We start from the raw sequence: 15,697 nt of genomic DNA on the forward strand, positions 1-15,697 counted from the left end.
TTTGTGCCCAAAATTTGAGAGAAATAAGCTTTTTGTGTGTATGGAACATTTCTGGGATGTTTTATATCAGCTCATGAAACATAGGACCAACACATTACATGTTGCGTTTATATTTTTGTTCAGTATAAATTAGGGCCTGCCCTATACAGACGATGCTTCATTTGATAGAGCCAGACACAGTCAGGGTGGAAGTGGTAGCCTACATCTCTGAGGGAGGGAGGGCTGGGTCTTGTGTTAGACATCGGAAAGTAAAACCACAGCACGGCTTATGTGCTGAATCTACGGTGAGTACATCAACATCTTCCTATGTGGGACTTCATTTATGAACAACCAAAGCCTTTTAACAGACTTGGGTTTTGTGGCATTTCAATTTGCATATTTTTTTAAATTATTTTGTTGTTCTCTTTGTCCTGTCTGTCACTACTTGTCGATGAGTTTTGATCTATTTCTGCATCCCCTTATTTTGACAGGAAGCTAGTTGAAGCAATAACAGACGAGAAACCTAACACACTCTCTTCCTGTCAGAAATCAGAAGAATTTTGTTGTTAAAGATGCTTTCAAATCTTGCCAAAACGTGTCTCTTGGTAAACTGAATAACTTAAAAGGCACAGAAATCTTATGACATATAGTTTGACTTTACCTATTACCTAGAGAAGATGGAACAGAACTTTGCTGATTTGTTAACGGATGCATTTTCAGGTAAGCGTTATGCAGGTTGTAGTTAGAACACTGCACCTTCACTGACATTTAGTACAATCATTTCCGGAAAGTTACAATTCATATATTATTGCTTGGGTTTTCTGTCTGTCATTATTTGCCATGTTGATGTTGTTGTTGCAGACACATCCCTACCATCTTTCCCTGAAGGAGGGTTCGACTTTGAGCCTCTCGATTTTGACGAAGCCAAGACAGAAATGTCCTCTGGAAGATTACCAGTGCTGAGAGAGGAAGAGGAAGATGTGGATGAAGGACAGGAAGAGGAAGAGCCTGGTGGAGAAACTGGAACTGTACCTGACCATATCTCAGTGAAGACATATGATGTGAGTTTGACTGAAGAAGATACACAACATATTGATGATGTGGAGAAGTGGGAGGAGGAGGGCAAGGAGGAGGAAGAGGAGGAGGAGGAGGGCAAGGAGGAGGGCAAGGAGGAGGAAGAGGAGGAGGGCAAGGAGGAGGAAGAGGAGGAAGAGGAGGGCAAGGAGGAGGAAGAGGAGGGGGAAGAAGAGGAGATGGACTCAGGAGAAGAAGAGGACACAGGAATAGAGAACATTGGCTCCCCAGGGGTTAGGTCTGTGGTTGTTCACTACGACGAAGAGAATATAGAAAATATAACTACAGGACAACCTTTTGCCCAAGAGGAGAGGGAAAACCCTAACATCAGAAACATAGAGCAAGGTGCTTACGAGAACAGTGATGTGAGTTATTTTGAGAGTGTTACTGAAGATGACACCATGAAGATCACAGCAGATATAAGTGAAGGGATTGAAGAAGAGGAGAAACCGACGGCTGAAGAAAATCAAGAGAAATCATCTGATTCAGACCTGGAGGTCCTGACAAGCTCTATCACTGAAAACCAGAGAGAAGAGGGAAAGAAAGAAGTGAACTTACTCTCCCCACATTTTCCCCAGGAGAATGAAGAGGAAGAAGAGCAAGATGAACATGGAGCTCCAGAGATTGTTTCTGATTGTCCTGATCCAGCAGCAACACAGAATCTGCAATCTCTTATGGTCAATACCTTTGTGGAACACCCGCTTGAGGAGAAAATTAAGGACTTCCTAGGGGACGACCACCAAGAGGCGGGTGAAAGCTTTGCAGATTACCCCTCTGACTTCTCTCCGAGTGAATACGACAAGGATGGAGGGAAAGGGAGAGAGCGAAACAAAAATGGGAGCACACTGTCTAGTCCCTCTGAGGGTCATTTAAAGATAGACCAGAATGTCTACCCGGAGAGAGAAATAACCGAGCAGAAGGATAGCCATGTACAGGGAGAGGAAGATGAAAAGGAAGATGCAATACCTGCTATCTCTCTGAGCGTAGAAGGCAAACAAGATTTTGCAGATTGTGCGATGTGTAATATCAATATTGACATTAGCATGGGCAAGGGCAAGATTATTGAAGACAATCTTGAAGCTGATTGCTCCAGTGATAGCTCCAGTGATAGCTCCAGTGATGGCTCCAGTGATGGCTCCAGTGAGGATGAGAAGGATGAAGACCCAGAGAAGCATAATGAAGAACACCCAGCACTGCCAAGATACCAGGGTATTCCTCAGAGAGACTGCGGATCTGATGTTTCACCTCTACCTGACTGGGAGGGTGGAGAGGAGAACAGCTCCAAGCAGAGTGTTGCTGACCTGCATCTTTCAGACACCATCTCCGATGTCCCCACTTTTACCCTTCACAGTGAGGCCGGACCCAGTACAGCAGAGGTAACCAGGTTTAACAGGGGTAAGAGGAGTACAGGCAACATGTCATCATCTGACTCTGAGGATAATTTTCCCGGAGAATTTTGTACGTTGGAGACTGAACTAAGAAAGGACAAAGGGGAGACTTGCATTTGGGGTAAAGAAGAGTATCTTCCAGAAATCCCGCCGGAGCTAGAAAGAACGTTGGAGAACCACCTTCACACCAATATAAGCTGGGACACAGGGGATAATAACGTGGACAGGAGTGGTTTCATTGTAAATTACAAGTATGAGGGGAGTGGAATCACAGTCGGAGAGGAACAATTTGCAGATGATGAAGAAGAGGAGGAGAGGAGTTGGAAACAAGAGAGAGTGAGAATCGAGGCATTCTACAAGTTCTATAATGACGAAGAGGAGAAGGAGGCGATGGAAACAGAAGATGCTTTTTCAGGGAGGAAGCCTAGAGTTCAGTTCTGCATGGATCCCCTGCCTCAAGTCATTGAATATACAGACAGGTAAGGGAAATTGCCTCCATAAAATTACTCAAGACACCCGCCAACCAGGAAATGCTTGTTTCTACTTGAACAAGACATGTTCACTGTGGTAGATAGATAAGTGAAATAATTTCCTATATTACTGTCTGTCTACTACGTTCTTAGCAGCAGTGACACGGATTTGGTCGACAGCTCATCTGACAGAGATGAGGACCTGGATTCTACAGCAAGGCTTGAAGTGAGAGCTCTCTCTCTCTCTCTCTCTCTCTCTCTCTCTCTCTCTCTCTCTCTCGCTCTCTCACTTTCTCTCTCTCTCTTAGCCACCAGCAGCACATGACAATGCAGTGTGTCTATTTCAGGAGCAGCGTGAGCCTGAGACTCAGGAGAGTCAGAAGCCACAAGGAGAACTACAAGATCTCAGCAAAATACCTCGGACACACAGCAAGAGAGACCGGGTAAGTCTTTAACCAACAACTTTCTGTAAAAAGGGCTTCATGAAATTGATGGATTCCTCTGACACACTGTGTTTGTGTAGTGTCTGAGGGTGCTGAAGTTCCTGCTGAAGATGGCCCTTTTGACATTGATTGGACTTTTGACATTCTGGTGGACAACAGACCTACTGGACTTGGACTGGTGATCTGGACCAAATACAGTTTTTACTAACAACTGTACTGTATTGTCAATATGCCTGAAAATAATTACATAATAAAGTAGCAGCAGCTAAGTAAAAAATGCTTACTTGTAAGGAAAATACTATCTCCTTATACTGTAGTTGCTGTCACTTTCATTTTCATCTGTAACATGACTTCATCTGTAATGTGACTTCATCTGTAACATGTCTTCATCTGTTTGATGGATAATAAAAAGGGGTCTATTTATATTCCCATTCAACTTTAAGGTTCAGTATTTTATATATTGTTTTACATCAAAGATATCTGTAACATGCGCAGTTCGGTGCTTGGCTTTTCCACACAAATATAAGCCTTATTGTCTAAATTCTCTGGTACTATGTGACTCTTGCCAGAGCATAAGATATACCTAAGAGGCTGCTGTCACGGATGATTTTTTTTTTTAAAGAGGAACCTGAAACAACGTTGTAACAATCATATAAATAGAATGAATCAAACGGATATCCGCTATTCAAGTCAATGACGGTATAATGATTGGACTGGTGGTCATTGGGAGTGTACCCACCCATAGGAGCAAAGCAGGAAGTAAAAGCAGGAAGTACACCCATCAATATAAATCAAATTAATTGTATTTGTCACATGCTTTGTAAACAACAGGTGTAGACTAACAGTGAAATGCTTACTTATGCTGTGATTTGTTGATCCAACTCAACTGACATTACAATACGTACATTCTATTGCATGAGCCACAACAATTAACATAATTTAAATGAACAAATCTACATTACCATTAAAATTATCGCATCATAATAACAGGCAACCATTGCGAGTGTACCAGTCAAACTGCCAGGGTAGTACCAAAGACAGCACAGTATGAAGAACGGTCAAAAATGTTTAATTCAAATCACAGATGAACAATTTACTTTATTATCCAAATATCATTTTTTAAATTCAAAATACAGATCAACTATTTACATTCTTATCCAAATTGAAATCCCCGATGACACGGTGGTGTTGGCTAACTAATCTCATGCTTTAGAAACACGTCGTCGGGTCCTAACAGTCGTCTCAGTCGTCTCGCACCGAACTGCGCATGTGCAAACCGTCAATTCAAACGCACTCCTTCGAATAAAATGTCGTTTATGACGAAAATTGAAAAACTGTTTGTTCCCGTTTCATAAAGCTTTTTCCCGGAAGTCTCGCGATATTACCCCTCCGGGTTTTAGAAACTTTGTGGTCTGAGGGTCCAAGTCCGTTCTGTTCATAATATTTCTATGGTAGCAATGTGTGGAAGTGGGTGGTGCCAGAACATTGTCGATTTTTGCTAATTAAACTGTAGTTAATGTAGCCAGTCAACACGAGTCATTTTCCGTTGCAATCAAAGAGCAAAATATATAGGCGACAGTATGGCCACACTGAGAAGTAAGTCTGACCAAGAAATCATGGAATTGTTGGACGAGTATGGAATTAAGCACGGGCCTATCGTTGGTAAGTCATGCTTTCATTTTTTAACGTTAACGATAGCTAGCTAAGCTTACCCAGCCCTCAGCTGAATTATGTTTTAGCTAGCTACTCTAGCTATTCATTCCTAGCCTACTAGTCTAACGTTATGTCTATGACCAGACAGTCTCAAACGTATTGATGATATTATAATAGTTATGTAGCAATGGTTTCATTGCATTACTGAGCCACATCTAACATTTCTGCATTTTTGGAGACACTACAAGACCCCTGTATGAGAAGAAGCTAAAAGAGGCCATGGCCAAAGACAAGAAAGTCACAAAACCATCCTCAGACAAAACCTTCTACAGAGAAGAGCGTAAGTTATACATACATGACAACACAATGCTACATTATGCATACACATACTATCTTTAGACTGAGCTAAGTGGAAATCAGGAATTATATTTTTTGTCGTTTAGCAGATGCTTTTATCCAGAGCGACTTACAGGAGTAATGAGGGTTAAGTGTATTGCTCAAGGGCACAGCGACAGGTTTTTCACCTAGTCGGCTCGGGGATTCGAACCAGCGACCATTGGGTTACTGGATCGACTCTCTAACACCTAGGTTACCTGACTGAATGTTTGTTTACTTTTTCTTTCTTCATTTCAGAGGAAGAAGTCACTTACGTTACCTATCGCACACCAGTAAGTATCCAACCTTGGGTTGATTCATTTGTTCGTAGTTGCGTCTACATTGTAAATAAGAATTTGTTCTTAACTGACTTGCCTAGTTAAATAAACTCATTTTATAGATGAAAAATCTTACCATCAATATTATTCTGTTTCTCATATTTGCAGGTTATAAGTGAAGGGCCTTCAGGAGATGGAAAACCTTACATGAGGTCAAGACCAGAGTATAGTGAGAGGGACTTTGTGGATGAGTACGTTTGTTTACAGATTTTTATGTTATCCGGTGTTTTTTTTATTTATTTTTATGGTCAGTTGATTTAAAGTAGACCAATAAAAATGAATCCACTTGTTTCTCTCTCCTTTGCAGAAAACTCTATTCAAGATCAAGACCAGAGTACAGCAGCGGAAGACAATACATTGATGAGTGAGTCTCTTGTTTTGAAAGATTTCAAATTGTTTATGTATAATAATGTTTTCATAGCTTGGTCCCAAATCTTTTTTTAAAATGTTTTATGCCGTCTTGCCAAGTCATATGGTCGTTGTCATCCCGACAAGAACCATATGACAAACAGATACTGAAACTATGCTCATGTTCATGGATGTGATTCCTGCCTTTCTGACATTTATCCTCCATTCCTATTCCGTGCCTTCTGAAGGTATTCATACCCCTCGACTTATTCCACATTGTCGTTACAGCCTAAATTCAAAATTGATTAAATATTTGTTTTTTTTCCTCACCCATCTACACACAATACCCCATAATGACAGTGTAAACACGTTTTGAGACATTTTTGCAACTGTATTAAATGAAATACAGAAATATCTCATTTACATAAGTATTCACACCCCTGAGTCAATACATTTTAGAATCACCTTTGGCAGCGATTACAGCTGTGAGTCTTTCTGGGTAAGATTTTTGCACACTTTGACTGTACAATATTTCCCCATTCTTTTTTTCAAAATTCTTCAAGCTCTGTCAAATTAGTTGTTGATCATTGCTAGGCAACCATTTAAGTCTTGCCATAGATTTAAGCAGATTTAAGTCAAAACTGTAACTTAGCCACTCAGGAATATTCACTTTCTTCTTGGTAAGCTACTCCAGTGTAGATTTAGCCTTGTTTCAGGTTATTGTCTTGCTAAAAGGTGAATTAGTCTTCCAGTGGATAGCAAACTGAACCAGGTGTTCCTCTAGTTTTGCCTGTACTTAGCTCCATTCAGTAAACATTTTTATCCAAAAAAAAAAACTCCCCAGTCCTTAACGATTACAAGCATACCCATAATATGATGCAGCCACCACTATGGTTGAAAATATGGAGAATGGTACTCAATGTGTTTTGGAATGTTTTCTATTCTGTACAGGCTTCCTTCTTTTCACTGTGAATTAGGTTAGTATTGGTGATCTATCCTCAGTTTTCTCCTATCACAGCCATTAAACTCTCTTTTAAAGTCACCATTGGTCTCATGGTTAAATCCCTGTGCGGTTTCCTTCCTCTCCGGCAACTGAGTTAGGAAGGACGCCTGTATCTTTGTAGTGACTGGGTGTATTGATACAACATCCAAAGTGTAATAAATAACTTCACCATGCTCAAAGGGGATATTCAATGCCTGTTTTTAAAAATTTGTACCCATCTAGCAATAGGTGTCCTTCTCTGTGAGGCAATTGGAAAACCTCCCTGGTCTTTGTGGTTGAATCTGTATTTTGAAATTAACTTCTCGACTGAGGGACCTTACAATTATCTGTATGTGTGGGGTACAGAGATGAGGTAGTCATTCAAAAATCATGTTCAACACTTACTGCACACAGTAAGTCCATGCAGCTTATGTGACTTGTTAAGCACATTTTTATCCCTGAACTGATTTAGCCTTGAATACTTATTGACTGAAGATATTTCAGCTTTTCCTTTTATAATTTGTAAAAAATAAAAACATTCCACCCTCACGTGGTATTGTGTGTTGGCCAGTGATACAATCTCAATTTAATCAATTTTAAATTCAGGCTGTAACATGTGGAAAAAGTTGAGGGCTGTGACTACTTTCTGAAGCAGTGTATATACACTGAGCATACAAAACATTAAGAACACTCTTTCCATGACAGCATTTATCTAGTCAGTCTATCACCCTTTATTGGTCACTTATAAATCCACTTGTGTAGATGAAGGGGAGGAGATGGGTTCAAGAATGATTTTTTTTTTTTTTAAGATTTGAAATTAAATGAGACATGGATTGTGTATGTGTTCATTCAGAGGGTGAATGGTCAAGACAAAAGATTAGTGCCTTTGAACGGGTTTTGGTAGTAGGTGCCAAACACACCGGTTTGTCAGGACTGCAACGCTGCTGGGTTTTTTTCCCACACTCAACAGTTTCCCGTGTGTATCAAGAATGGTCCACCACCCAAAGGACATCCAGCCAACTTGACACAACTGTGAGAAGCATTGGAGTCAACCACAGGAGGTTGTTGGCACCTTAATTGGGGAGGACGGGCTCGTGGTAATGGCTGGAGCAGAATAAGTGGAATGGTATCAAATACATGGTTTCCATGTGTTTGATGCCATTGCAGCCAGTATTATGAGCCGTCCTCCCCTCAGCTGCCTCCACTGCAGTCAACATGGGCCAGCATTCTGGTGGAATGCTTTTGACACCTTGTAGAGTCCATGTCCCTGACGAATTGAGGCTGTTCTGAGGGCAAACGGGGAGGGGTGCAACTCAATATGAGGTAAGTTGCTCATAATGTTTGGTATACTCAGTGTCTATGGAAACTGACCTATCCCCTAGCTAAGAGCCTGCTTTTCTATGTTCTGATCACATACCTGAATGTAGTCATGTGAGACTAAACCCCCCCCGTTTTCAGGCCCCATGTCTACAACACACCATCATACTCCTCCTACTCCAAACCAACGCCTGTGGTGAAGTCTGGAGGTGGCGTTGTTAAGGATGAAAAAACAGAGAGTTCTGAGAGACTGGTCCCTCTCTGGATCCAGTTCCTGGTCTTCCTGATCGTAGCCGGATTCCTCTACTTCATATTTATCAACATGGAGTCCGTAGAGAGTAACCCCTTTAACAGAATCCAATGATCAAATTTTACCAAAATCTGGGATGTGTTCATTAGGCAGAAAATTTCAAAAGAAAACAGTCCAAAATGGGGAGGTAGTATTTTTTTAAAAACGTATACATTAATAAAATTGCAAATTTTCCGTTGGACGTTTTTAAAACGTTTCACTACGGTGTGAATGAATACGACCCAGTGTTCATATTTTGACAGATGTATTATGGCAAATCCCATGCCTGTCATTCTTTGTGCTTGTGGTTTATATAAAAAGGTGACTGACATTGGATTCTGCCAAAGGAAAGCCAGAACATTTCCTCCCGTCCAGACTCGTATTTAGTTACTAGATGATGTATAGTATTCTGTTATCATACAGCTATGTTACCAAAATGGGGTGCTTCTACTATGGGTAATAGTGATGACACTTTCTCACAGTACTATCTTCCAAAAAATGTAATGTCCACAGCTTATAGTAAATACATATACCACATACTATATATATATATATATATATATATATATAGTGTATCAAATCAGAAATACACTATATACACAAGTATGTGGTCACCCCATCAAATTGTTGGATTAGGCTATTTGTTGCTGACTGGTATAAAATCGAGCACACAGCCATGCAATCTCCATAGACAAAAAGTATAATGGCCAATTTCAACGTCAGTTCCTCAAATTTTTGCCCTGCTAGAGCTGCCCCGATTAACTATAAGTGCTGTTATTGTGAAGTGGAAACGTCTAGGAGCAACAACGGCTCAGCCACACAGTGGTTGAGGCCACACAAGCTCACAGAACGGTACCTCCGAGTGCTGAAGTGCCTAGAGCGTAAAAATCGTCTGTCCTCGGTTGCAACATTCACTACTGAGTTCCAAATTATCTCTGGAAGCAACGTCAGCACAATAACTGTTATTTGGGAGCTTCATGAAATGGGTTTCCATGGCCGAGCAGCCGCACACAAGTCTAAAGCCCACTGCCATTGGACTGAAGCAAGCAGTGGAAATCAGTTCTCTGGAGTGATGAATCACACTTCACCATCTGGGTTTGGCAGATGCCAGGAGATCGCTACCTGCCCCAATGCATAGTGCTAACTGTAAAGTTTGTTGGAGGAATAATTGTCAGGGGCTGTTTTTCATGGTTCTAGGCCCCTTCGTTCCGGTGAAGGGAAATCTTAAAGCTGCAGCATACAAATGACATTCTAGACCATTCTGTGCTTTCTAACTTTGTGGCAACAGTTTGGGGAAGGCCCTTACCTGTTTCAACATTACAATGCCCCTGTGCACCAAGCGGGGTCCATACATAAATGGTTTGTTGACATCGGTGTGGAAGAACTTGACTGGCCTACACAGAGCCCTGACCTCAACCTCATCGAACACCTTATGGATGTAGCCGACTGCGAGCCAGGCCTAATCGCCCAACCTCACTAATCCTCCTGGCTGAATGGAAGCAAGTTCCTGCAGCAATGTTCCAACATCTAGTGGAAAGCCTTCCCAGAAGAGTGGAGGCTGTTATAGCAGCAAAGGGGGGACCATCTCCATATTAATACCCATGATATTGGAAAGAGATGTTTGGCGAGCAGGTGTCCACATACTTTTGGTCATGTAGTGTACTATGATTTGGTTATGGCTATTTGTGTAAAAGTCCTGACACAATGTGCTATCTAGTTGTATATAGTCTGGCTTAGTCAGTCATACGCAGTATCCTCATATTCTCTCTACGTCCTGGGGTATACTACAAAGTAGCAACAATGACTCTTGCCTAACTATTGTGAAAAACGGTATTTATTTGGAAGATGAGCTTGAAATGGGCATGGTCTAATTGAATCAAAAACACAAGTTAAGCTTTCTTCATAAACAAGAAAATCAATTGTTATTTTTGGTTGTTTAAATGACATTAAAAGTTCTAAATTACAAGGTTCTAAATGGCATTAAAGTTCTAAATGACAAGGTTCTAAATGGCATTAAAGTTGAAAATGAAGTGCCTTAGCATTTTGACCTGTTAAAGGTTCCATTCACACTATTATACAAATGCAATTGCTGTGATAGGTGTGTTGTCATTCAAATGTTCAGTGTGTGAGGTGGTTCTGTTAGATGTACATTTACATTTTTTACATTTTAGTCATTTAGCAGACGCTCTTATCCAGAGCGACTTACAGTAGTGAATGCATACATTTCATACAATTTCATACATTTTTTTTTCTGTGCTGGCCCCCCGTGTACTCGTGACGTCACCATAAGACATGTTTCTACACCTGCAGTATCATTTGTAATACTCACTATGACGTTACCAGACACTTGTCTGTTTTATCAGAGATCACTTTGGTCACACAATAATGTTTAGCACAGATTGCATCCTATATGGCACCCTAGTCCCTATATAGTGTACTACTTTTGTAGTTCGCGTGCACTATATAGGGAATAAATAGGATGCAGTCTACAAGTAAATACTTTTCAGCAAGACAGTAACTGTTGACATATTTTGTATCCAGTCATTTTGAGTCATTCCTATGAATCTCCCAATTTTAAAATAAATGTTTCTGTATCAAACAGAATTTCTGTAATTTCTTTCTTTAACTTATTGAATACAGGTTAGTAGAGAATAAAATATAAATATTTTGTATTTATTCCCAGCAACATACGGTGAACAGAACTTACAGCGATACCGGTGAATGTGGGAACTGAAATATAAAACCCTGGGACCCAGAGATTCTAGATACTAAAGGGCAAACTGTTTCTATTGGAGATGGACCAGTCAGTCTCTACTGGAGATGGACATCAGCTAGTCGGTCTCTACTGGAGATGAACATCAGCTAGTCGGTCTCTACTGGAGATGGACATCAGCTAGTCGGTCTCTACTGGAGATGAACATCAGCTAGTCGGTCTCTACTGGAGATGAACATCAGCTAGTCGGTCTCTACTGGAGATGGACCAGTCGGTCTCTACTGGAGATGGACATCAGCTAGTCAGTCTCTACTGGAGATGGACAAGTCAGTCTCTACAGGAGATGGACATGAACTAGTCAGTCTACTGGAGATGGACCAGTCAGTCTCTACTGGAGATGGACCAGTCAGTCTCTTCTGGAGATGAACATCAGCTAGTCAGTCTCTACTGGAGATGGACCAGTCAGTCTCTACTGGAGATGGACATCAGCTAGTCAGTCTTTACTGGAGATGGACATCAGCTAGTCAGTCTCTACTGGAGATGGACATCAGCTAGTCAGTCTCTACTGGAGATGGACATCAGCTAGTCAGTCTCTACTGGAGATGGACCAGTCGGTCTCTACTGGAGATGGACCAGTCGGTCTCTACTGGAGATGGACATCAGCTAGTCAGTCTGTACTGGAGATGGACATCAGCTAGTCTCGCAAATTCTAACTTCCAGATCGATCGAATCCTGGGCTTCCGAGGCTACATCATAACTACCAGCAAGATGGTCCCATATCGGTTTGTGCGACCCATCCTAACTATGGTCGCGTGGGTCCCCTCTACTCAAACATAACTACACATTTCTCTAACTAATCATGGACTGTTATCTGTGAAAGCAAGAATTCATGATCCTTGATGTAGCCTCGTGGTAATTTACAATCTTGTAAAATAAAAAAATGGATTCAACGAATAAATAGTGGAAATACACAACATATTAACAAGAGACATGAAGCGAATAGATGGATTTCACAGTCAAAGCTTTGAATACCAGTATCATCAAAAACGGCTAGCGACCACTCCTGTGGTCATTGTCTCACCAACAGTGGCAAAACAGCAAAAACTGATCTGGGACCAGGCTATCAAACTACTCCACCAATCAGGAGTGGAGCTGCCAAGACTGAAGGCATCCATCGGCATGCTTACAAACCGACAACCAGTTCGGGAGAGTTTGTGCATATATTATGACAATTGTGTCGTTTTTTAATGTTGTTCATGCACACATTTTTTTTTATAAAGGCAAGCCGAACCCCTTCGTCGGTGATTCTTCAGTAAAGTCTGTTGTCATTCAACGAGAGACGACGTTTGCGGTTCCAATTCATAAAAGACACACCCTCGCCTTATGCCCTTGGGGGAATCCCCGTCACCATCTTGGTGGGCGGTCCAAATGAATAGTAAGGGAAGTTTGCAACGTCAGCCCCTCAGCCCTCGTTTTTAGACTAGTTTGCTTGTGTACAGTTATGTTCACTTCGGAGCCTGAAACTCCCCATAATTCAAATCGCGGCGATTGTACATCCGCTAAGAAAAGTACGCCAAAAAATTAAAACCTCAACGTCAATATATGGAGTCAAAATACAAGTGTAAGTAAAAACGAATATAAATAAGTTAGAAATTGTGCTACTAATGCACATGAAGGCACAAACATGTCTCATTAAAGTAATGATGTTTTTGTTTGGTTAGCTTTTGGAAATTGTAGAAATAAAACATTTTCCTTCAGAAGTTCCAGCTAGGCAGGCTAATGTCATTTAGCTAATACATTTTTCTAGACATCATATAGTAGGCGTATATTAATAATTATATATTTAATGTAAGTAGACATGCAATCATAATTGACTGTGAAGCATATACAGCCCCCACAAACTACCGGTGGCTGAAAACATAATCACCGCGGGGTGAACGACTGACGAGTTTCCGGCCAAGGACGGTCCATTTAAAAATCACTCCTTCCTCCCCCGCCCTGCAAGTTGTCATGACACGTCATCAGAAGTGTCCACTTCATTTGAGTGCTGAGGGGATAAGATGCTTTTCGGTCTTGTTGTCATGCACATTTTTTTCATTGCGAAATACTGCACCAAACGTCTTAGTTAGATGTAAAATTACACGACTAAAGTCCCCTGAGCAAAAACGTCAAGACAGATGTCTTGAGTTACTGTACCTTAGATTAATTCATACTATTTTCAGGAAGTATATACTGGCTACGGCGTCTCAAACTGGACAAACAGTACTACTGCCTCTTTTCTTGTTTTTCAAGCGAAGGTCTTTTAAGGGAGTAGGCGACCACACTCGTTCGGTTTGCCTAGCCGAACTGAAGTATGCCGACGCCTTAAAGTGAATCTTTCTTCAGTCCAACAAGTGTCCGCTGTTCTCTTGTTGACGTCAATAGTGAAATAGTTTAACTGACCGTCAGTCTTATTCAACCATCATTTAACAATTAAAATCATTGGCATTGGAACTTAGTGCTCAGTCGAATTCATGTCCAGTCTCCTCACTTGTAGCTGCTTTTTGGCATGAGAACTGGCCTAGAAAGGCCAAAGTGTCATTGTAGTCATTGTCCTTTTATAGTTAGTTGATTGTAGTGTTCATTACAGTGTGCCTGGTATATGGATGATGGCTTAACAAATCTACCTACAAGTGTTGTCATGTTCTAATGCAGGATTCTACCAGGTTCTAGTAGATGTCGTGTGTATGGCTCAGGGGCGGAAATCCCGGGGGGGCGGGGGGGACACGACCCCCCCATCCTGGAAAAAATATGATTTGTCCCCCCCAATATATCACTGAAACATAACTATGTAATTTAAATAATATTAATAATACGCAATGAAAGCAATTGTGCTGATTATAGACACTTAATAGCGCGTTTTTAAGTTTTAAAAGATTGCGACCCCTCCGCCCTTTGCCTCACAATGGTTTGATCCACTGCCAGTTCCTTAGCTTGCTACGTAACTGCCGTGAGGTTCATCCAGTCAATCGCGCACACACACACTAGCTGAATATGCAGAGCTAGCGCGCAAATATTAACTATTAAGCTAGCTAGTACCTATTCCATTTATGTGGCATCGTCAAAGATGGAATCAGCATGCAGATGATGTAAGTTAGTGCTTCAAAGTCCCTGTGATAAGGTTAGCGATAAACTGAAGTCCAAACTGAACAGAACTACACTCTCATCTACCATTGTCTTAAATATATTTAATGGTCTCGTTGCAAAAGCTAAATTGTCGCAAGGGAACTTTTATTTATTTAATTTCACCTTTATTTAACCCGGGTAGCAAAGATTATAGCAAACACCACTGAAACTGAATTGGTGCTCGCTAGCTTTGCAAATTCAGCTATTGTTGGAAGCCAGCCAATATGAAACAAACTATTAAAATTACAAAAGGTTGCAGCATATGTTGTGTAAACTCATACAGCTGTCAACTCTTGTCATTTTAATCCGTTTCACATTTGCTAGCTACCTTTTAGATCGAAGCCAATATAGAATGATTGAAGATGATAGAAGCCCATCTCCTACTGCAAATAACCTACACACTGTGTGTGTAGCCAGCCAGGTAGAAAAATGGCAGAAAAATAAAAGACGGACATCAGAGTATTTTTCAATACACCAAAACGCATAGTAAGAACCCTAGTAGCCTAATATCTCAAAGACTAGTTGATAAAATGTTCATAAGAAAGAAATGGAATTCTAATGGAAATGTTTCACAATGATGTCATTAGGCAGAGCAGGCAACAGATGGCACACAGACAGCAGAGTTGGGGACAGATATGCAGAGACAGACTGGCAGAGACAGGGAGTCTCAGGTAAGTTTGTTGAGTCTTTGTTTGGCAACATTATGAAAGGTTCTCAATTTTTTTTACTTGTAAAATAGGAACATAATTGGAAAATGCCATGGATACCCCCACTCTCAACTTAAACTGGTGACTGAACTAAGATTTGTTAAAGGCAATGGTATTGCTGTTGTGATTAGTTGTGTAGTTTTGGGTACCGGTAGTTAGGAGTACGGCAAACACCTTATTTCTTTGGTTCCTCAATATACATTTACCATATTACAATGTAGGCTATGTGTTACAGCACTACTTTTGGTGTCCCCCTCAGGAATTACTCTTGAGAAAATTTCATGTAATTGTCCCCTCCAAAGTGGATATCAGATTTTCGCCCCTGGTATGGCTCCTACGTAGTGCTTTGGTACTTGTCTTGTGTCACTATCTCTGTCTGTGACCCATCCCTGAGGAAGGTTGTCAGCTCAGGAATGTCTGAATTGTGGGTTCCGTTGTGGTGGAAAATTGTCTTAA

At 41.0% G+C, this 15,697-nt stretch overlaps 2 protein-coding genes and 1 long non-coding RNA gene across 7 annotated transcripts; all 3 read left to right on the plus strand.

Annotated features, from left to right (window-relative positions):
* Window positions 1–149: 149 nt before the first annotated feature.
* Window positions 150–3,796, plus strand: LOC106572891 (protein Ycf2). Of its 5 annotated transcripts, none has more exons than XM_045696464.1 (6): window positions 167–284; window positions 471–699; window positions 841–2,920; window positions 3,068–3,137; window positions 3,259–3,354; window positions 3,435–3,796. In XM_045696464.1, the coding sequence occupies exons 2-6, from the start codon at window positions 657–659 to the stop codon at window positions 3,534–3,536; spliced, it is 2,391 nt and encodes a 796-aa protein (XP_045552420.1). In that variant the 5' UTR covers window positions 167–284; window positions 471–656; the 3' UTR covers window positions 3,537–3,796. The 5 variants fall into 5 exon arrangements, with proteins under 5 accessions (XP_045552421.1, XP_045552420.1, XP_014002945.2 ...); XM_045696461.1 differs by having other exon boundaries at window positions 171–284; window positions 3,065–3,137; XM_045696465.1 differs by lacking the exon at window positions 3,068–3,137 and having other exon boundaries at window positions 150–284.
* Window positions 3,797–4,719: 923 nt separating this feature from the next.
* On the plus strand, window positions 4,720–9,919 carry LOC106572892 (emerin). Its single transcript, XM_014147471.2, has 6 exons — window positions 4,720–5,016; window positions 5,246–5,347; window positions 5,641–5,675; window positions 5,829–5,911; window positions 6,028–6,084; window positions 8,509–9,919. The coding sequence occupies exons 1-6, from the start codon at window positions 4,935–4,937 to the stop codon at window positions 8,729–8,731; spliced, it is 582 nt and encodes a 193-aa protein (XP_014002946.1). The 5' UTR covers window positions 4,720–4,934; the 3' UTR covers window positions 8,732–9,919.
* A 127-nt stretch (window positions 9,920–10,046) lies between these two features.
* On the plus strand, window positions 10,047–11,260 carry LOC123727372 (uncharacterized). Its single transcript, XR_006759365.1, has 2 exons — window positions 10,047–10,623; window positions 10,657–11,260. It is a non-coding gene; the product is annotated as an uncharacterized lncRNA (long non-coding RNA).
* The last annotated feature ends 4,437 nt before the right edge of the window (window positions 11,261–15,697 follow it).

Source organism: Salmo salar, chromosome ssa15, assembly GCF_905237065.1.
Source record: "Salmo salar chromosome ssa15, Ssal_v3.1, whole genome shotgun sequence".
Lineage (NCBI taxonomy): Eukaryota > Metazoa > Chordata > Actinopteri > Salmoniformes > Salmonidae > Salmo > Salmo salar.